The sequence below is a fragment of the Pararge aegeria genome, chromosome 22 (assembly GCF_905163445.1).
Source record: "Pararge aegeria chromosome 22, ilParAegt1.1, whole genome shotgun sequence".
Taxonomy (NCBI): Eukaryota; Metazoa; Arthropoda; class Insecta; order Lepidoptera; family Nymphalidae; genus Pararge; species Pararge aegeria.
This window is the reverse complement of record NC_053201.1, coordinates 4,689,146-4,713,116: the sequence shown is the minus strand read 5'-3', so window position 1 is coordinate 4,713,116 and position 23,971 is coordinate 4,689,146. Positions and strand designations below refer to the sequence as shown.

At 37.8% G+C, this 23,971-nt stretch overlaps 1 protein-coding gene across 2 annotated transcripts in view; it reads left to right on the top strand.

Moving 5' to 3' along the window:
• Positions 1-23,971, top strand: part of LOC120633718 (tubulin polyglutamylase ttll-4-like) — a 43,158-nt gene continuing 19,187 nt past the window's right edge. For both annotated transcript variants that reach the window (XM_039904042.1, XM_039904040.1), the window contains exons 1-4: positions 1-902; positions 1,849-2,193; positions 3,387-3,642; positions 22,730-22,908. In XM_039904042.1, coding sequence (XP_039759976.1) covers positions 526-902; positions 1,849-2,193; positions 3,387-3,642; positions 22,730-22,908 — 1,157 coding nt within the window. In that variant the 5' untranslated portion in view covers positions 1-525. The remainder of the gene's footprint in view (positions 903-1,848; positions 2,194-3,386; positions 3,643-22,729; positions 22,909-23,971) is intronic.

The following is a 23,971-nucleotide window of genomic DNA, read 5'->3' as shown; positions in this document are numbered from 1 at the left end:
TGCCGTGTGTTGGTGATGATGGAAAAAATAGATCAATGACGTTTTAATTCAGTCAAGTTATACAAAAGTAGTAGTTAGCTTTTCAAAGAAAAACTCCTTTAATTTTTATTTTATTCTTTTTAAGCGTTTTCTATTCAGTGAAAATGGTTTTGTAGGTTGTGAAAAGTAATTATTATAATAATTGGAATAGTAGAGTTGCGTTTATGTTAAAGGAAAAAAATATTTACACTCGGAACGCCATTATGCTTGTAAACTAAATTAATAACGGTGCAGAGTCAATTTGAATGTCTCCTATCCTAGGAAGTAATTTTCCATCTAAACATACTGTGAACTTATTTGTAAAAGGAATTGATTCCTTTCAATTTTGGCGGGAGACCTGGCACGTTGTTTTGGGCTGTTAGATGGTGATCTGTCAGCTGTCGCCGTCTGGCCTCGACGCCTCGTCCTGGACTTTAAGGTCTCGGAGGTGTTTACTTACTGCAAAATTAGAAGTGCAATAGTGATTTTCCTGGTGCGGTGCGATTGATGTGGACTTTGGATAATGCGTTGCGATTAGACGCGGATATGGATGGCATGCGAACGTGTCCAAGCTACGAGGCCGGGTTTGACGCGTGTGATCCGTTGGGTTCAGTGTTGGAGTGGTCTGGGCGAGGGCCAGCGCGGGTGTTGAGGCGGCGCTGCCGCAGCGAGGGCGTCGATCGCTCGCCGTACGAGGATGCGGTGCGCGAGTACCACCGATCCGCGGACTACGCTCGCAATCACCGCTCCTTGCCAAACAAGAGCCATTTTACGATAAATAACGGCTACGAAGTGCGATACGACCGCTTCCACCTCGAGTGCTCTCTACCGGCCGCGGAGAACGGCGACTTCCACATGGCGCACGAACACAACGGCCACCATGGGTGAGTTATGACTCCTGAGTTCAGATAAACATAACCTTCAATCCATAACAACTAAATATGTAAATGGCTGGCGGAAGTGGTACAGCATGAGAAGTATGGGCAACTTATTTCTAATTATTGTGTACAAAACCTTGAATAAGTTATCTTTCAAGGTCTTTATTCCAACATTTTACTGAAAACATTATTCTATCTGAAAAAATCTATTGAAATTATGGAAATCGAATCACTGAGACAGCTTCAAATCCAACCAGCTGTCTAACTGTAGTTGTAGAATGTATTAATTATTTTTAAGAACAATATTTATTACATTGCAAGCATATTGCATATTATTTTGACTTCTGAAATAGTTGATAGCATAACACTAAATAAACCTTTAATGGTGTTCATCCTGTTGTCCAAAGATCTCTAAACATACAAAATTAGCTTGTCTAAAAATGGTGTTACCCTTTTCCAGGTGATACACTGTGAAAAAGATGACGCTACTTTTAGACCTGCCCATTTACTCGCATTTAGAGATTTATGTAAAAAATAATCTGCTGGATTATTTATTTTCATACAATAAAGCTTTTGTAAATAGGGTGTACAGCTATGGTCCGTTTAGTTCAGCTGTATACTTATTGCACAATGCTATACAACATTAAACAAGTGTTTTCAATTGCCTACTGGTTAAGACTCACTGTTGAGGGGACAGATTTTAATCCACAGTACACTCAATAAAAATTAATATGATTTACTTTAACGGTGAAAGAAAACAAGGTGAAAGATCTGCATGTCGGAGCGGTTTCTATAGTGTCCACAAGGGCATGTGAATTTCACCAAACTGTGCTTGGCCAGCAGGGTGGTCTACAGGCTAAACTCTTTTCTGGTTTTACAGGTTGATAATGAAGATACTATAACCATAAAATCTTCAAATTATTAACTGTTAATAGTGTATTATATCTTTCAGTTACCAGCCAGGAAAGTCAAAATATCATAGAAGTCCAACAAGACCGCTGTTAGTGACTACAATGTCGAACACCAAATTAGACGACAATAGGTTGCCAAAAGTTGAGGAAATGTTTGAAAAGGTTGACCAGGAGATGATGGAGGTGACAATGCCCAAGCAACCTCTGAAGTCAATACTCAATAACCACAAGACACAACTGCAGAGCATATTGAAGAAACCTAAAAATAGATCTTATCAGGATACAAAATCAATTGTAGAAGGGCGGAGACGGCAGAGGGCTTCAAGTGAATCGGATAATTATTATTGTACATTTCACATAGGATCTCCCATACAAGGTTATGACAGGTTAGTTAAATAATTATTTCATTTTTATTTTGCTTTTATTATTATATCAGCAGCTTTATGTCCTTTGCAACATGTTTTCATGGCAGAGATCATCTTGCAACAATTCTGGTTTGTAAGCTTAACAAGCATAAAACATTAATGATAATATTGAGCATGTTTTAAAATAATTATGGGGATCAACTGCTTTACATCCTTTCTGAGGCAAGAAGCCACCATTCCCATACCGGAATGGACATTTTACCACTTGGGGTCGGTCACCTCCACTGCACCTACCTCTGGAGATAGGAGGGACACGCGGAGACCCCCATATCATTAGGTTATAAGCCATCAGCTATCAATACTCTATAAGAGAAATTGCCAACCAATGTTCCTTGGGTGCACCATCCGCATTCTACTCTAAGGCATACAGCACTCGCGTACATGTGGAGGTTACCCAACCAGGCAATCTAATGTAACTGTTCTTAACATAATTGGTTACAACCAATAACCAAAAGCTGTTTGCAAATATGTTAAAGTATTTTTGCAAAAATTTAACCTCTTTAAGATGATGCAAAATATATTAGCTATATCATATAAAAAACAATAATATATTCCTATCTGCAATATATATTTTTTTTATCAGTAATAACTATAATATGTGAATACCAATGATAAAATTAATCAAATCTAGTTGGTTTGTTTTACCATGTGGAAAATGTATGGCAGGGTAACCTATAATTTCTAAAAAAATAGTAAAACAGGTGTTGGAAACATAATTTTGTAAATACAATAAGTATCAAATAGTAAAAGTTTGGATCTATTTCTGAAGGTGTTAAATGAATTAAAGGTAAACAAATTACCTAATACACTACATAAAGCTTTTGACTATATCAATATTGCAGGATTCTCCATTGTTTCATTTCTGGCTCAGATAGAAAATTCTTAGTTTAATGATAATTTTTGATTGGCACCATCTTGCAAATCTACTTCTACGCTCTATTGGTTACATTGTTTAACAAGGATGACTTTATTAGGAAAACATATTTTATGTCCATTTCAGCATGCAAAATCAGTCACTTAAGATTAGTTCAGCTGTTAACCTATGGATAGACACATGCACTTTTCCATTTATAATTTATGGATGTAGTGTATCAGGCAACAACTAACTGTAAGAATGTGGTAATGTGTAACTAAATATTATTTTCCTATTTCAGCCACTTATCGTACCTATCAAGCAATATGAAACGGGCAAAAGACAACTCTGGCACTGGCTACTCATATGGCACAGCCATTAATGCACTAAGCAACACACGAGCAAGATCTCCAACTACTAACTACTCAAAAAGCACTCGGTGTACATGCAGAGACCAAGTTATAGTGGCACCCGAGGAGGAAATTTACAAAATGCACATTTTGAGAACCACTGCCATCAATAGTGACACGGTTGACGACATTCCTGTTATTGAAATGGTGAGTCCCCTTTTTTAATATACTGATACATTTTTATTGATTGATTGGGAATGCGTTCAAAGCTTATAGAAAGTACAATCCCATACCTTGCAGAGCATGTTAACTTATTTATTTACTAGCTGACCCAAGCGCCATCTGTCGGGCTGATTTGTGAATCTAAACCATCCAGGGTGCCACCAAAACCCATACAGAAAAATTCATTCAAATCGGTCCAGCCGTCTTGGAGTTCAGTGACATACACACGCACACAAGAAATATATATATAAAGATTACTATACTTATTAGCGATCCATTACTGGCCCACTACAGGGCACGGAACTTCTCTCAGAATTTGAAAAGATTACATTGTAGTCTACCACGCTGGCAGGATGTTGACTGATATATTTAACTCGCCTTTGAGAACATTATAGAGAATTCTCAGGCGTGTAGGCTTCCTCACAATGTTTACATCCACCCTTAAAGCAAGTGATATTTTAAATTCCCTAAAATAATTACAGTTAGGACATAACTAACGGGGGGGATCGAAGTCGGCCCCCCTCATAAATAACACTATTCAAAATTTGTAAAAAAAACCACTCCTTCGAACCTGCATGCAGAGGAGTGGTTTGTTTATAAATTTTAATAAATAAAACATAATTCTTTGGCACATGTGGGGTCGACTTGTTAACGTCAGTCGCATATGAAGTGTTGGAAAATTAGTTGCTTGCGGCTTTTTCGGCAGTCTGTGATGAATCTTAGTTGGTATAGTTTGGTTTACATTTACCAGCTCGCTCACTGACTCGTAAATTATATTATACCTTATATCATAGTTGTATGTGGCGTCAACCGCGTCGTTGGTCTTGTAGTACTACGGGATCACGAGGTCCTGAGATCGATTTCTGGGTCAGGTTGAATTTTTTTTTTAGGTTAAATGCGATCTCATCTTATGTGTAAGAACGGTGAGCGTGCCCAATTGGCTGGGTGATAGGTTGGTAGCAATAAAGCTTTTCCACCACGTCAAAAAATAGAGTGGTAATCATCAGCATCATATAAACCCATTACTGACATTACCCACTAAAGGGCACGGGTCACCTCCCACTATGAGAAGGGGCGTGTCCACCACGCTGGCCCAGTGTGGATCGGTGGACTCCACACAGTGGCGTGCACTGGGTTTCTTACCAGGGTATGCATACACCAGGAAAATTGCATAGAACGGCACAAATTCTCCTCCTATTTGAGTTATAATATAGCTTTTGTGCATGTATCGAGTACACGCCACTGACTCACACCTTTGAGAACATTACTTGACGGCCGATTGCAGCGGGCAGCGACCCTGCTTTCTGAGTCCAAGGCCGTGGGTTCGATTCCCACTACTGGAAAATGTTCGGTGATGAGCATGAATGTTTTTCAGTGTCTAGGTGTTTATATGTATATTATAAGTATTTATGTATATTATACAAAAAAATATTCATCAGTCATCTTAGTACCCATAACACAAGCTACGCTTACTCTGGGGCTAGATGGCAATGTGTGTATTGTCGTAGTAAATTTATTTATTTATTATTTATTTATTATGTACAACTGTCAGGCATGCAGGTTTCCTCACGATGTTTTCCTTCCGTTGAAGCAACAACAGGTGCGTGCTGGGATTCAAACTCGCCCTCCCTAAAGTGAAGTCGAGGTCCTGCCCACTGGGCTATCACCGCTTCCGGGGATTGGTAATGATGATGAAATGATTGCGATAGCATAAACTAGCTAACTAGCTGTTGCTAAGACGTCCGCTTATAATATTGTTTTTTTACAAATCACGTGGGAACCGCAGACCTATACTGGCAACAAATTTAGCTAGCAACTATGGAAATAACCACAGAATTAAGGATATACAGAATCCTCATACAGCCATTGTTGCAAGCGGAGGATTGTGTCCACAAACAGAAAACGCCCCGAGCAAGTCTATCTTCACACCCGCGGAATGTTGCCAGCTCACACACTTTACCCATTTTCACGATTTTATGGTAAACGTTCGTTTCTTAGACTATACAGTAGAGATACTCGTATCATAGCTCTGTCCATCGCCCGCTGAGTGACTCTGGGCCTTCTTATGTGTCCCATGAGTAAGACAAGATTGATGTGTCTGAACTCGGCTTTAATCATATCAGCATTTATGTCTACCTTATCTAAGATAGTTATAATTGATTGAGAATCTAAAAACAAATTACGACATTAAGTTTGTTTCCAGATGTTTAAAATCTTAAACCTAATAATTAACGGTAAAATCAAACGAGGGAAATTTCATTTTTCATTTTTATCATTGTTATATTATGTTAAAACCGTCTCCTCTATAAGAGTGGAGGCCTGTGCCACAATAGTGGGACGTTAATAAGCTGCAGAGGATAATTGAAGGAAAAAATAATTACCATCAAATATAGAGGGAGCCATTGGCGACCAGTGGCGTGCACTAGGTTTCTTACCAGGGTATGCATACAGCAGGAAAATTGCATAAAATGGCAAAAATCCTCCTATTATACGAGCTATATATCAATTTTAGGGTAGGCAGTGCGTGTGTGCATGTATTAAGTGCACGGCACTGCAGGCAACAGACATAAAGTTTGGAAACAAAGTTTCGATAATCCATTCACACAGTCATTCTACCATTACCTAATCTTGCGTTTTGCATGCGATTAAAGAGCTGTCGATATAAGTTTGGTGTCATAACTACTGTTTTAAACCGATTTCGCGGTTCGTTGAACACCTGGCACATCCCGATACCGCATCTATACCATATCCGAAATCACATCACGCGAAAACATCGCTTATTTTCTACGGCATAAGAACTGAAACTCAGTAAAAATGGATTGTGTGGTATACAAATTAAGGGCTCCTACACAAAAGTGAAAGAAAGGGTAATTGGTACCGGGTACATCTAAGTTCTTTTATACCACTACAAATTAAAGTGCGATGAACTCTCGTTTGTACGTAACACGCAAAGGTGTATTTGATCGAAATTAAACCTTCGCAAAACTAAACCTTAGTTAGCACATTACATTATTTTCCCACGATTTTACTGCAAATCTTTGATACTAGACATATTATATTGGATAGAAGGCGTTACTTTGCGGAAATCCATGATATATTGTAAAAATTAAGCTTAATTTGCTATACTCCGCGAAAAGCTGGAGAATCTGTATGGTGTAATTTATAATTTCTCCAAATCTTATACTCCACACCAAACAGATCTTCGCTCCGAAACCGGAGCATCCTCAGGAGATGTTGACTTAAAAATGAATAATTGTTAAGTCAACAATTATTCATTGTAAACTGATTCTTCATTCTTACAAGCTGGATACATGTTAAACAGGACCTAAGCAAGTGCTACCATACAATCACACATTAAATTTTTTCTAACTTATCTTATAATGAAACACAGAATTAGGAACATACAGAACCCTCATTCAGCCATTATTATACGCTCTGCGAACTTCTCACTTCACTCTTTCACTCTGTCACTCCCCCGCAAAGTTGCTAGGTCACAAACTTTTCCCATTTCCCCCATTTTATGGTAAACGTTTGAGCATTAGGAGTATGATAAATACTGGCATTAGGTGTAAAATAATGACTGTGAACTGCTAAATAGAATGAAGTGACCAACCGCCTGTTTTAGAAATACTACTAAAGTGGAGTGGTTTTTGATGCTTCAATATTAATCGCTTACACGGTTTCTGTGTGTTCTTAATTCTCCGAATTTAATCAATATTTGCATTACTGTAGTTAGTTTATACTTCACTAAAAAGTTAAAAAAAAACCTTTCACATAAACATTCACATTACTTAGGGCGTAAAGTGGGGAGGAACAAACAAACACATTTTCGCATTTATAATACTAGTATGGATACCCTTCATCTGAGTTATTATTAGATTTAAAAAAAAATGCCACTTTGATATTGGCAGATAAGTCAACGTTCAAATAAAAGACAATGACGTCCGAGTTATTTCGTAATAACTGCAGTTTATTATTACCAATTCAATCGTTTTCCGCTGTTTGATAGTTTTATTCACTAATCCTCATTAGGAGTCGATTAAAAATGATCGAATGGTTTTTTCATATCTGGCAACATTAGATTTAACCAAAAGTGACATTTATTCAAATAACAATTATGTTTATTGCTAAAAATGAAAAAAAATCTCAAATAATATCAGGCCTACATTTGCGCATCCTTGTATTGAAATTGGACGCAATGCAGTGGGATTTAATACCTTAAGAATATCTAGTGTCTCACTATCAGGTTTAGGAAATAAATCCTCACACTGTGTAAAAACTGATAAAACACCGTGAGGTTATATTAACAGTGCGAGGTTGGATTTCGGTGCTACGGTTAAATATAGCATGAAGGAAATACGTGCGGCGATACTACGCTGTGCGAACATGCCCTTTCTAATTTCCAAGCGATGATTCACACTCCGTCTAGCTATTGGGTATTGTATTCCTGAAAGAAAAGTGCGAAATATTACACCAGATTAAAGCTGCGTTTACATTAGCGTAGTGATGTATTAAAAGGCTGAAGATGTAACATATTTTATTGAATAAGTAACTAGCGCTCCCTCGCGACTCCGTCCTCCTAAACAACCTTATAAGAAAGGCATATGCTGTCGCAGACTTTTTTGTAGAACTTTTAATGGGTAACAACTTTGTCATACAGGATTTTATCGAAACTTTAACCGTTTACGCGGCGCATGCAGCGGAAGCTCTCAAAAGGAAAATAACCCTCTATTTTGAAACATTCTCCACTGGTTAGCACCAGTGAAGCACGTTTCAAAATAGAGGTGTTCTTATTGCTTTTAGCGTGATGTAGTATAAGCTTCCTTGATGGGCTATCCAACACTGAAAGAATTTTTCAAATCCGACCAGTACTTCCTGAGATCATCGATCTCTCATCGGTCATCCATCTCAGGAAATACTGGTGAGAAGTGGCAAAATGTTGTTGTGTCGGATAGTCTATTTATCAAAGATGGCTATACCACATCAAACTACTACCAATAGCATCATTGAAAAATGTTTCAAAAACGGAAAGATATATTTCTTTAACGAGTGTCCGATGCGTGCGATGTGTAAACGGTTAATGTTCCGCTACAATATTAATATATAAAAGAGAAAAATGTATAAAGGAATAGTTACTCTTTAAAAGACCTAAAAAAAGTTAGATTTTTTTTAAGTTTACTATTACATTAAATATATAATTTATACTGATTTCCTACCGACTTATTCACTTAATTATATATTTTACTGTGCGTCTATTAACATACTGTAATTTAAAGATTCCACGGTTTGAAGCGTTGGTAGTACAGCCCTAGATTATGTTAGCGACTAAAATGTCGAAGGAAAAGGGAAAAAAAATAAAATAATTCAAAATTCATTTATTTCAAGTAGGCCTAATACAAGCACTTTTGAAACGTCAAGTCTGTCCGTGTGTAGTGACTCTACCACCGGTTCGGAAGGCAGATTCTACCGAGAAGAAGCCGGCAAGAAACTCAGCAGTTGCTCTTTTCCAACATCAAAAATTTACATTTTACATTTTAACATTCATTTTTCTATCTTGTGAGAGAAGAAAGCGGAGCCAGATGCTATGAACAGCTCGTCCGGAAAAGTACGGTACGGTACGGCATTCAGTATTGTTTTATGCTGAGTTCTGATTGCCAGTAAAATTAAAGACACATGAGGCTTAAAACCTACGCTTAAGGTTGATGCCCTGTGAAGTGTTGCCCTAAGTCTAAAAATCTGTTTAAAAGAATAAGAGAATAGACTTTTTTTTAAGCAAACACAATAATTAGTTACGTCGTGTGAGGTAAGCCTACGATGAATTAGCGAGCAGAGTAATTTGTTTACACTCTTAACACAATCGCGTGCGGCATCTGACCTGGCGCGGAAGTTTTTCTCTCACGAAATTAGTTTCGAAGTTAGTGACTATTAGTCTGGCAGGTGTTATTTTTTTTACGTATAGGCAAATAGTTTACGTCGCGTCTGGAAAGCTTACGATAAAATTGCGCACAGAAAATTGTTTACAGTTTTTACACAGTCTTATTCCGCATCCGGCGTACTTGTAGTATAGTTTTACAAAATTATTTTCCAATTTTAGCGACTCGCGAGTGCTAGCGACAGGTGTTTTTTTTTTAAATTTTATTTAAACTCGCCGGTAGCGAAGATTATACAAGTGGCGGCCATGAGGATTTTGTTTACGGTTTCGGTGGCTAAAAATAGTGGTCAGTGAGATATTACTAAATTATTACTATGAGATCGCTGAAAAAGTTTTTACTCAAGTTATGTCACTCGGTGAGTTCTCATTTGATGTTTTAATTTTATTAGGCCATTACTTAAAACATTACTTAAAAGTGGAAATAACTAAAAAAAAAACGGAACGGCTTCTTTGGGTTGGTTGTTAGCGTGTTCTGCAATGGAAAAGGGCCCTTGCTTTAATTCCCTGGATCTTCCTAGAGCTTCTAAAGTTTAAGTTGTCCATACCCATACGTAACAGCAGCTCGTTAAAGCCTTGGCACCAGTAATTATTACTAAAATCTCGCATGCCATAATAATCTTCAAAGCTCACCAACCCACAGTACAACAGCGTTGGGTCTATGATTTAATGAATAATCCGACAGCAAGCTGAAGGATGTGTGCTGCTATGGAAGTAATATTAAGTTCGTAATCATAATCGGTTTGAACGCGGCATCGTACCGTACCTCTTAATCGCATGACACGTCTTTGTCGCTAGGGTGGTAACCATCCACTGCAAAAATCTCACACCAAATCAGACCAGAGACAATTATGAAAATTATAAATTCCAACTTCAATAATGAATTCGATCCCGAGCGCTGTGAACCCGGGAACTTCTAGAAGACCTCCGAAATTTATAAGACCACAGCGCTCAAACATAGCGTGAAAAGTAACAGTCTAACTATGCTTAAGACGGAATTAGAGAATCTCCTCTTAGGTCGATGTCGGATTATTAATACGTACGTACCTCTTTCACCGTTGAAGAAAGTGACATTTTAATTATTAAAAAAAAATGCGCGTAACTTATAATAGTTCGAGGTGGATGGAGGTGGCGAGCTGGGATTTGAACTCGGCCCCCAGAAAGTGAAGGAAAACATCGTGATGTAACCTGCATGCCTGGGAGTTCTACATAATGTTCTCAAAGATGTGTCGAGTCTGGGCCAGCGTGGTGGATTACGGCCTCGACCACTTCTCATTGTAGGAGGAGACCCGTACTCTGTAGTGGGCCGGTAATGGGTTGATGTGATGATGATGATGATGAAAACCTCTTTTCTGAGAGGAAGGCTCTGCAGAGGGTCATTAACAATCTGAGAGAGGTAGTGAAAATGGAGGAAAGGAATGTGTTAAACATAACTTGTTACAACTGTGTTTGTTCGATGAAAATTTCAATTGTTTTCAATTGATGACATCATATTTTCATTCGCACTCAAATATAACCACGACAATCTAAATGGTCTAAACCATTGTATCGCTAAATAATTGATACTAACAATATAAATTGGAATGCGGTAGCGAAGTGCGTATTCAGATTCTACGAATCAATTCCCTTAGTATATGAATATTTATATACTGACAATTTCGAATATGGAAACACTCATGACAAAGTAAATTGAACTTATTCATATCATTTTTTAAAGCTCAAATTAGTTCACTACGTCTACTGACATTGATCTTGGCGGATCGTTTATACATAAAAAATAGTGTTATGCACCTACAGAATTTGCGACCTTATACTGAGCGACATTAGGCCCATTTTACTTCACCTTGTTTTGTTTCAATACTCGATAGCGGCTCTGCAGTTGCGAGCGTGCGTATCTAAATTAGTAAACCACCTACGAGCTATAAGAAGAGCCGTAGCTTATTTGGTTCTCAGGCCGCGATTGACAGAGTCGCAGGTTCAAATTCTGACCTTTCCGAAAATATATATATTCATTTTAAATTTATAAAAATTTATAATCCGTCTCAAGTGTGGGTAAAAACACTAATAAAAATTATAAAATCATATCACCCTAGCTCCATTACAGAAAAAACGAGCTACAGGTTAAAGTATCGGCCAATCTATGCTTATGACCTAACTTGAGAACCCGTTCTTAACTAAATGTCGGTTTATTCATACATGTCCTTAGACTCTAGCTGTAAACCAATGCGAAGTACCGACGCACTAGAGGCTTACTTTGCCTGTGAGAATAGAGAACTATGCCCAGCAATGTGTCGTTATTAAGCTGATCAGTATACTACATACTTTTTAAATCGGGTTTATGAAATGCCCTAACTTGGGCTAACGTTAATGTCACAGCTTTATCGTTAATTGGCTTTTTTATCAATGTTCTACCGGATTATCCGATATCCGATTTATTTTATTTATATTTAAATCGCTGGCATTGCTGTTAATTAAGTTACGAACACATTCTAAATAAGCGGCAGTCCATAGCAAGGTTGTATGTTTGTTTGTTACATAAATTCGGCTCAAACGCTGCACTGATTTTATGTTTGGCACAGAGGTAGCTTGAATCCAGTAGGGCCGTATCACGATTTATTTCCATAGCGATAGGTGATATATAAGTACGCATAATTTTCTCTCGGTGCGAATGCTAGCCCTACAGCAGGCAGAAGTAATTTTTAATCTAGAGAAAACACCCGAGATTTTAAAATGCTCGTCTTAGCTTCTGATCCGGCTATTGACATCATAAGAAGGCTCAGAGTCACTCTGCGGGCGATGGAGAGACCTATGTTAGGAGTATCTCTACGTGATCAAATCAGAAATAAGGAGATCCGTGGAAGAACTAGAGTTACCGACATAGCTCAGAGAGTCGCGAAGCTTAAGTGGCAATAGGCGGGGCACATAGCTCGGAGAAACGATGGACGTTGGGGTCTTGGGGTGCTGGAACGGCGACCCCGGACCGGTAAACGCAGCGTAGGTCGGCTCCCAACTAGGTGGACACATGACATCAGGCGAGTCGCTGGGAGCCGCTGGAGGCAAGCGGCCCAGGACCGTGTATTGCGGAACTCCCTACAAAAGACATATCCAGCAGTAGACGTCGATTGGTTGATGATGATCTTAGCTTCAGGGGCTTTATAAGAGTGACTTCTTTTTTTGGTTATATAACATACATAAACCGTGTACACGAGTAATGTTAAAGCATCAAAAACCACTCTACTTTAGTAGTGTTTATCGAGGAAACGGTCACTTCCTACTATTTAGTAATTAATTTACGTTCACCATTAAATGGGGAAAAAGTTTGCGAGCTAGCATAATTCCGCGGGTGTAAAGAGGGGTGTGAGACGTGCGCGGGGCTTTTTCACTGTTTTTGGACACAATGCACTTGCATACAATAATTCCTGAATGAGGATTCTGTATGTTGATTTAATGATACCCGGGCGCTAAATTCAACGCGGTAAATTTAGTTCATTTAGCATCAATGTATCATGATAACAAATAGACGGCTAAGTTTGTTTTGGGAACCTTAGAGTCACTATGCACGAGGCGTTTTTTTTATTTGCAGGCAACGGGCGTTAACGCCTTTTTTGGGTCTTCATCATCATCGATATCGACGCCTTACCGACTCACTATAGGGCACGTAGCCAGCGTGGTGGACTACGGCCTAAATCCTTCTTTTTTTTTTTTTTTTTTTTAATGGCTTGCGTTTGTACCAATTGGGTACGATTTCAATGTCAAATGTCACGTGGTATGGAGGAGACACGCTTTCGAGAATGATCGGTGAAATATGAGGAAGACCAAATTTTAATCTTTTAAATAAGTAGCAGATTTTTTGCTTCTTCTTTATGAGTTAATTTCCAACAGAAAACACCACAGAAAAACAGATAATTAGAATGTTAGTCGGTTGGAGATAGGAAGGTTCTTACATATATATTTACAACTTAATATTATTACACTTAACATATTTACATAGGAATCTACAGAATGGGCTAAACACAGACATTAACAGACAATCAACATTTAGAGGACGAGGAACTTGGGCTGGGAGAACATCGTAGAGGGGATGAAGGAGTTTAGGGCAAGAGAAGAGGATATGGGAGACAGTGCATTCTTCCAAGTCACATTTAAATCCTTCTTATTCTGAGAGGAGACCCGTGCCCTGTAATTGGGCGGTAATAAAATAATAAATTAATATACTACTACAATACACACATCGCCATCTAGCCCCAAAGTAAGCGTAGCTTGTGTTATAATGATATACTAATATGACTGATCAATATTTTTGTGAATGATATACATAAATACTTATAAAATACAGATAAACACCCAGACACTGAAAAACATTCATGTTCATCACACAAACATGTTCCAGTTGTGGGAATCGAACCCACGGCCATGGACTCAGAAAGCAGGGTCGCTGCCCACTGCGCCAGTCGGCCGTCAATATGGTAATGGGCTCATAAAGATGATGATGATGAAAGTAGAAAAGTACTTGAGCCTACATTAACAAAAAATAAAAGTAGCACGTGTAAGAAAATATACCCATTCGTTTCGTATTAGTTACGTGTATCACATGGCGACGAAATGTTCCTAAAATAGGTGACCTAGTACGAAAACAATATATGAATTCCTGTCTTATGACGAGCGTGAGCGTTACACTTGACTCGTGACGTTGCGTTTACGGTTTACTATTCGTCATTCACTGTCCATACATCATTGATCTTGAAATAGCGTTGTAATTCATCACGAACGCGTGATATATTCTGTGGAGAATGTCTGTTAGGTTAACTACTACAGATAAGAAAATATATCATCGCTAGTTTTTACGATTTCGTTTGCGTCGAGATTTCTATGCGCATGTCTATGGGGTATCCAGATATTTTATATATATATAAAAAGGATAAAAGGTAGCCTATGTTCTTTTCAATGTCAAAAGCTACATGCATGCCAAATTTCATCCAAATCTGTTCAGCCGTGTTTGCGTGATTGAGTAACAAACATCCACACTTTCACATTTACAATCTTAGTAGGTTTATTCCCAGCCTGTAACCACTGGGACACCGGCTTCTTCTCCAATAGGGAGAGGGAATTTGTGATAAGACCCTCTACGCTGCTGGAATGCGTGTTGCCAAGTTTTTGAATAACGTTCCGATCGAACCGATTATAAAATTACATTTTGGTGACGTCCAAATTTAATCATTACAGGCAAATGAAAGTCTGTTTTTTATAAATAGCCTATAACAGTCCAATGCTAAAGGCATCTCTCAACGGGAGAATTTTCCCATAAAAAGCACGCTGGGCAGACAGGTTGGCGATGTCTGTAATCTTAAATCAACCGAATTTGTGTATCCAAAACGCTAGACTTAAAAGTTGTGTCAGCATGTCTCGTAACTTTATCCAGTTCGATCTACGAAATGGCTTAATTAAATTTGACAGGCCTTATTTTGTTAATATAAAAAAAAAGAATTGCGTTCGGTTTTGTAAAACTGTTCTCAATAAATGTCTGTACCAGGAGCATCAGGACTTAGTGTATCGGGGGATGCTCTGAGGTAAGCACGCACCGTCAGTGCGTATCAGACCTTTTTAACGATACTCGAGTGACGATGTGTACTCACTGTGAAAACTCGGAAACAAAATCGAAAACACTTGTGCCACTTCTTTTAAAAGCTCGGGTAATCTACCTATTCTTAAAAATAATTAAGATTAATTAATTTATATATCAAAATTCAAAATAATTAATTTATTTCAAGTAGGCCTACTTTATAAGCACTTTAAAAACTTCAAGTATGTATGTTTGTAGTGACTCTACCAACTGTTCGGAAGGGATATTTTACCGAGACGAATCTCAGCAGTTGCTCTTTATCAACATCAACATTCATAATCATTTTTATTTCTTGCGGGAGATGTGAGTGTTATCCAAGGGATCTTATCATTAAGAAATGCGTCAATTGTATAGTAACCTCGATTTAATAAATGTGTTTTAACATATTGTGTAAAATTATGCAATCGCTCATTAATACTCATCTGTGGACTGGATATCGTTATTTCCCGATCATAGAATGTCTTTATAGCGAACTGTCAATATCGTAACCTGCACGTTATCCCTACGAATATCCACTGACAAGGTATAAAATGTAATTGTCCACCTGCTAAAGCACGGCATCAAAAATTTACTTGCTTGAGAGTAGATAAAACTGTGATTGAAGATAGCCATTTTGTCTTTGCCCTGTGGAGAAAATGTTTCCCTGCTCGGTGTTGTTTTATACAACTTATAAAAAACGAAACGTTTCTGTGTTGTTGTAATTTGTCAGTGATATTTTAAATGCTTAAATTAAATTAAAACTGCAAAAAACGCCTAAAAATTAAGAGTTTTCTGGGAGGTTGCGAGGCGTGCCGGAGATCGAATTTAGTCTCTCAAAAGGGAAGCCCAAACCTTTCCCACTACCATCACCGATATACTAGGGTTTATCCGCTAATAATATATCTATCACTGCAGTGTATAATATCGATCTTAATTCCGCGTTCCTAACACGCTTTTCGCTTCGTTGAAACGGTGAGCCTACTTGTTAGGACTTCGGCTACACATTCGAGGGGCCAAGTTAGAATCGCAGAACACACCTGTAACTTTTCTGTTATGTGCGTTTTAAGCAATTAAGCCTTTATATTTACAGCACAATTACCTACGCGACGCAAACTCACACACGCACAATCATACACTCAATCATCGAAACAACAATTTAAGGAGAGCAGTGTCGCCTTTAATACAGGTTTTGACCTAAATCAGGGACAGTAGATTTTAAATTGCACCATTACGTACATTTATTACATACACACCAATATAATTTGTGAGGCACGCATTTGTTTGTATAAATAATATAATAACTACTTTACATTTTAAAAACTGTATGTAACTACATTCTTGTGAATAAATTATTATTATTATTATTATATATGTAAAGAACTCTTTTCTCGAGTTCTTATATCTAACCTTTTCTAAATGTCACTTATCACTGTAAAAAACATTGGTGACTTAAAGAAAAGGTTCGAATTTTATAAACATTATTATATATTAAGATTTTAAGCTGGAGGTCCCGGGTTCGATTCCTGGTAGGGGCAATTCGGGAATTAATATTATCTGTCTTCTCTGGTCTGGTCTGGTTTGGTGTCGTTACTAGTCAACATCCTACCAAAGGCATGCCGCTAAACGATTTAGCGTTCCGGTACGATGTCGCGTAGTAACCGATTAGGGGAAGATATGGGTTAAATAAGGCCGATTGGCGCAGTTTGCAGCGACCCTGAGTCCCTGCTTTCTGAGTCCAAGGCCGTGGGTTCGATTCCCACTACTGGAAAATGTTTGTGTGATGAGCATGAATGTTTGTCAGTGTCTGGGTGTTTATATGTATATTGCTATTATTTATGTATATTATTCATAAAAATATTCATCAGTCATCTTAGTACCCATAACACAAGCTACGCTTACTTTGGGGCTAGATGCCGATGTGTGTATTGTCGCAGTATATTTATTTATTTATTTATTAAATATAACTGTAATTCTCCCTAACATGTGAGCCCGCTACCGTCTTAGACTGCATCATCACTAACTACCTGGTGAGATGACAGTCAAGGTCTGGCTTGTAGTTGAAAGAAAAAATAATTAAAATATAATTTTCTTAAACGGTGAAGGAAAACATCGTGAGGAAACCCGCATTCCTGAGAGTTCTCCATAATGATCTCAAAGGTGCGTGTCCACCTTTTTCGATGTGGGAGGAGACACGTGCCCTGAAGTGGGCTGGCAATGGATTGAAATGATGAACACCACCTTCATTACTATCGAACGTTTTTCACGTCACCGTGTATCGGGTTAATAGCATCACTCCACTCTCAAGTGGGTACAGGCAATGAGATTATTGCGGCAGCGGTTCACAATATCGGGCTCCATGCCAATTGTGCGAAATGTCAATACGAAGCATTAATACCGGTACTCGTACGTTTCCGACGCCTAATAGATCTATTGTGCACATTTTCAATTAACTTTTTTTTTTGTATTTTAATACTTATCTAACCGGAACTGTTTCAACTGAGATCTTCGTCAGATATCTGCAGACCAGTTGGCTGAGAACTATTTGATTAATTGTTCAATTGTTTTCGCATTTCTGGTGATTTTTGTAATCTAAAAAGAAAGAAATATCATCGCCCTAAAGTCACTTGTGATTTTCATTCAGGGCCTATTCTGGGCCTAGGGCGATTTTAAAGTCTTTTGTGATTCAGTTAGCTCGAAAGCCTCGACACGTTTGCAGTTGCGATTTGAGCAAATAAACTTTGACAATGATTAGTGCGTTTATCGTGCAGTGGAAATTATAAAATATTATTTTATATTGTGATGTGATTTTCTAAATGTTGCAGTGATGGTTGCCAAAAAACGTCTGTATTTTGGAACTGCGTTGCTCGGGTAATTTTGCTGTATAGTGTTTTTATTTTGTCTATTTCTATTCCTGTCCTCATGCGATTGTGCTATTTTATTGTTAAACCTGTCTTTCTGCACGGGGTGTTTAAAGTGGCGACAGGTTTTGTGCGATTTTTCTTGTTCGCTTAGACTAATTTAACTTCCCTTTAAATATAAAACTATTTTGTGTGGTTTTTTTTTGCATTCACTCTTTTAAAATTAAAAACGAATAGATGGTTTTGCGTTATATAGAGGCAATGTTTCTTCGCTTTTTTATTGAGGTATCTTAAAATTCTTAAATTTCCGTGTGATGGAATTCTCTAAGATTGGTTGAGTATGTTATTTTCTTAAAAAGTTAAAAAAATAGACCGTCTATCCCATCACTATCGACCTATAGTTATAATAATATACGAGTAAATTTCAATACAGACTAATTTACAATAATCAATTACTTTCTTTGACTGTACTATAATTTTAACTTTTATTTTATTTACATGCTTATTAACTCTTCTATGTTCTTTTTATAAACTGCGTCTCCACTATAGAGGAGAGGAGAAAAGCAAATGGAAGGCTTGAATTAATAGTCCGATAAGAGTACGGCAAGTGATATTTTTATCATCTTTTTAAAATCTGAGTAGATTATTTCTGATACTTCGCGATACTTCGGCGGAAACTTCACTACCTTTAAATAATCATAACGTATCTTCTATTTATTTATTCTCTTAATAATACCTTGAATTTTATTATTTTTCTTTTTCCAAAATCTGTCTTCCTATTTGTTGAAGATTTTGCCCCATATATGTTTTCTTGAGTTGTTGAAGCTAATGAAATATTTGTTGGCAACCTTAGTTAACGCACCTAACTGTAATGTTGAGTGATATATTATTTAAATCAATGCGAATGTGTTCCGTTTGAATCTCTGCCGCACCTATCTTTCGAAGAAGTGCGAACAACCCAGCACGTTACGAACGACTTCTTGTACCCCGATTCAGAAACACATCCAGTAACGAATTGCTAGTTCGTTATGATACAAAACGTATAATTTGTCAGCAATAGTTGCGCACAAATCGATAATTTTTTAGGGCCGCTGCCAGTCATCGTAATCCTTTCTTGGTCACTATACCCGAACGGTACAAATGGGACCCTATTACTAAGCCTTCGATGTCCGTGCATTGGTCTGTCTTTTAGCGGACTGCATGTTATGATTGGTAATAGGTAGACTGTTGAAATTGAGAATGTTCTATTGCCGCATAACACCGACAAAATTAAAAAGGGAAACCCTCCAAATTTTCCACAAAGATAAATGTGTTTTCCCTAGATATTATAATCATGTTGAACTATACAGTTTTTGAAGCGGTGATAGACCAACTGGTAGGACTTCGACTTCACTTTCGGGAGGCCTAGTTCGAATCTCAGAGCGCACCTCTAACTTTACTAAGTTGTGTGCGTTTAAAGCAATTAAAATATCACTAGCTTAAACGGTGAAGGAAAACATCGTAAGAAAACCTTCATACCTGAGAGTTCTCCATAATGTTCTCAAAGGTGTGTGGAGGCAAACAAACCGCAATGGGCCAGCGTGGTGGACTACGGCTTAACTCCTTCTCATTGTGAGTGGAGACAAGTGCCCAGTAGTGGGCCGGTAATGGGTTGATATGATGATGATACAGTTTTTCTAATAGCACTTTGGTACGGAACCTTTCGTATGCAAATATAACTCAATGCAATGCAATGTTAAGCTAATCTATGAAAATAAAGCAATTTTAACGGTGGTTTTCACACACCCTTCATATCTATGATGGATAGACAGTCTAATGGCGTTCAGTTAATAAGGAAGTTTAATTCGTGCTCGGTATGTGGCTAACACCCACCTATACATACCTAGACCGTAAATAAAGTATTTACTACGTTTGCAATTATTGTTCTCTTACGTTGTTTGTTTATGATATTATCGAACTGCCATCTTAACACCACTTACGACTATTGCGTTTAGTTCATTATTATCTTTATACTTAACTTTGCCCGTTTCAACCTAAACCTAGGCATGATTTAGGCGATGTCTAAAGAAAAAAAAATCGTTTCACCAACTCTTAGGTGATAACTATTGATGAACGTTTGTCGTATGCCTAGGAGTCTCCTTTGATTCGGCGTTACTTATTTAGGCATTACCTTGTTCGTCGTTAGTAAAAACAGGTACTACTCTGTGTGGGGTGCCCGACGCTACTTACCTAGAAGAGTTAGGTAATAATTGATGTAGTTGGTACTGAGAATTTCGTTGTAGATAAATCTAACATAAGGCAGTTTTTAGTTTTAATAAGGCAGTTTTTCCACAATTCTAAACGCACTGCGGGACGAAATCTGGCTTGCAAATATCGCGAATAGTAAGCGGACTCCAAAACGTCTGAAGAGTTAGCGAGATATGTAGGCACACAAAGTGCAATCTATATAACAAAAACAAAAACTTAGATTTTATATCTTCATTTAAAGGTGAATGTTTATGAACAGTGATTTTTCTGTTGTCGAACATCCACAGTCCCTAATAACACATTTTGTCTTTGAATGCTTTTGCCTCACTTCCTTACTAATATTGCTGGGCACAAGGTACTTCGCCAATGTCTTCTAGATGGAGAAGGCATAAAGGAGATTGTTCAGTGAAAATAATCAAAAGTTTATTTTGTTTATTTACTTAAAAAGAAATTTAAATGTTTAATAAACTATCCGTATAAAACATGTGCTGTCCCGCTATCATCAGTGTGTCACGGCAGATCAAAAAACATTCGCCACCACCCCTTCTTCGCGCGGGTGCCGTACGAGGGTAGAGAATACAACCCAGATATAGAAATACAAACAGAACGGGCAGCAGTGTCCTCGGTGCTGCTACTACTACAATCTACTGCGATCGCCAACCCGTCTGCCCACCGTGGTGATTACAGTCACACCTTCCCGTTAGAAGAGGCCTTTAGTTCAGCAGGGTCTGTTATGGGCATTGATTTAATATGTTACTGTAATTATAAGTTCACTGGTTATTGGCTATTGATAATTAAACCAGCGATAAAAATTAAAACATTAATATCTGCATTTAGAGATTTGGAATTAAAGTACTAACTCGAAAAATTGTGCTTTAAAAAACAACCGCAATTAATTAAATTGATACCGCCGCCTCACAGTGCCGCTGACCGTCTTTATAGGGTACTTTTTTTGCACCTAATTTGTTTTTTGTATGCTTAAAGCATATTCGAAAAAAAGTAGAGTTCGCTTTTTTGTACAATGACTGGTGTTATAGTAAGAGGTCTAAATCAAACCATTATTGGAAGATGACTGGATCATTTATTGAATAACCTTAAGGCCTACCCTCATAAGTATATTATTGTAATAATACCCACAACATCTCCCCCTTATAATAAGTCTAATATATTTAATTATATATCACCTTATGATCAAAATATTTAAATAGGTAAGTAACATTATTATCGTTATTACATCTTCTTCCTTTTTTTCTATAAAATTATATATTTTGTCATGCACTCATAGTAGGTTATGAAAATCTATATGTACCAATTATTATTATTATTATTGTATTAACATATCTAAACTTAGCTTAATTTTAAGACAAAGCTAGCTAGACTTACTTATTTTAAAATAATATTTTAGATTATTACACTTAGACTAAGATTATTACATTGGATTTATAGTATAAAGCATTAAAACGTGTTCAAAGATAGATACCTAATAGTTATATTCGCTGGCAAAACGAATGGGCGATCGTACAACTCGACCACTGCTTGTTACCCGATGGGCAGGCGGTGGTCGCGGTGAACGCGCCACGTTCGGCTCCGTGGCCGGAGTGGTATTACCCGTTGGCGCGAAGTTAAAACTATCCCAATCCAAGCCAGGGCAATTGTTAATTCGATCGGCATCGTTTCCTCGACTTGGTATTTTCATCAAATGTTGCCTATTACGTCTATAAACGCCACCGTTTTCAGTTTGTACCCAATACGATCGTTTTTCTTGTGCTGGACGCAAAATACGAGACTTGACCCATATTTTATTTTGTTTCATTCGAACCGGATCGTTTTGAGATAATGGTATTAAACTTTTAGTTCCTCGGTCATAGTATGACTTATATTGTTTTATTCGTTCAGCACGATTGTCTAACATTAACTGCGGATTAACAGTTTTAGGTTTTAACTGAGTATTTCCAGAGGGCAAACGAGTATTTAACTATGCAATTGCGCCCCTCCATCCCAGCCTCGCCGTACCGCGTCGAACAATCTATGATTGTTATTACACTTATTTGCTTATGTTATTGTCGGAATTGTTTTAAAGAAATTACGACAATTTAATGAAAATTTCTATTAACCGTGTGGTGACGGCAGATCAGAATACAGTTCTCACTAAACCTCCTCTCGACGCGGGAGGAGGGAATATAACGCAGTACAGGCAGCAGTTTCCTCTGTCTGTGTGCGTACTTATGCCCATCATGGTGATTATGAGCCAACCCTTATTGCCGGAAGAGGCTCCGCAATTCAATGAAATATTATATACTCTTGATAATTGATGTTGTTTTATTGAATAAGCAGAACTACCTAAAGATAAAGTATCCTGTCCCGTATGGTGTAATCATACCAGGTAAGGTATTATCAATAATTTAAGTCACAGCCATTCATAAGAGGTCTCTTCCCCAGCCACGTCAAGACACTCACACGCCCACCCGGCCGGCTGTGAGCCCGGCGCTTCCCGTTAGCTCGGTCACAGCCATTCCCGTAGCCAAGAAACCTGTCAAGACGAAGAAGAAGGCCAAGACGAAAAAGGCCGTCAAGATGAAAATAAACAGCAAGGTCGATGTGCATGACGTCGAGGACAAGTGAGTGTTTTTTCTTTATCCCAACACTTATTAAGAGAGAGAGAAAAGGGGAGAGAGGAAGAGAGAGAAAGGGGAGTGAGATAGAGAGAGAAAGGGGAGTGAGATAGAGAGAAAATTTTGTTAGATAGAGAGGGAAAGGCGACGGAGAGAGAGAGGGGGAGGGATGGAGAGCGACATGGTTAGATGGATGGAGAGAGACAGAGGAGGATTAGAAAGAGAGATTTAGTATAAAAGTAGTACTGATCGAATGCGCGTTTTGGGATTTCTTCAGGTTGCTCTGTTTACCTGTCTTTAATATAAACTGTCTCATTCAATCGATGCGATTCGTGGCAATCGCGGCAATTAGTAGTTAATAAGTTCAATTAAGTATCACGAGGTCCCTATTTTTATATGAATGAGAAGGAGGTGTTAGGAGTGGGATATATGCTGAGAAAACTGCTGTAAACTCACGGTTATTAATCTACTCCCACTTCCATCCCTTAATCGCAATACTGATCTTGACGATAATTTTACATAGTGAGTGACAGCTTTCATTCCGTACATGATCATAGGTAAGTTGCAGGTAGTTTTAAAAACCTAACCTAACCTATCTTGTAACCTGTCTTGTGTCGCTTTCTTTCTGGCTGTACACAAAGAATTCTGGACATAGACATACAACCATTTTAATTCTGCAAAAACGGTACCCACTAGATTTATAAAAGATCGATATAGAACAGTGGAATCTCTATAACTCGAACCTCGTTAAGTAGAAATCCTCTGGCCATTCCCTTCCGCTGAACACCTAAATACGCGGTATCTCGAATTATTTAGACTTTGTAACTCGAACAAAATGTTATTTCCTTACGAAGTATTGATGATACATATTTATACTCTATAACTCGAATTTCAAAAAGGAGACTCCGTAAGTCGTAGTTAGTAAAATATAATGACGTCTTACTTGGGATTCCCCAAACAAAAAAAATCTAAAAGGAATGTTCAGGTTCGGGGCTTCTATTGTATTTTTCTTGTACACGTGTAGGTACATGTAGATGAATTATTATCCAAATTCGACTCTACAAATCGA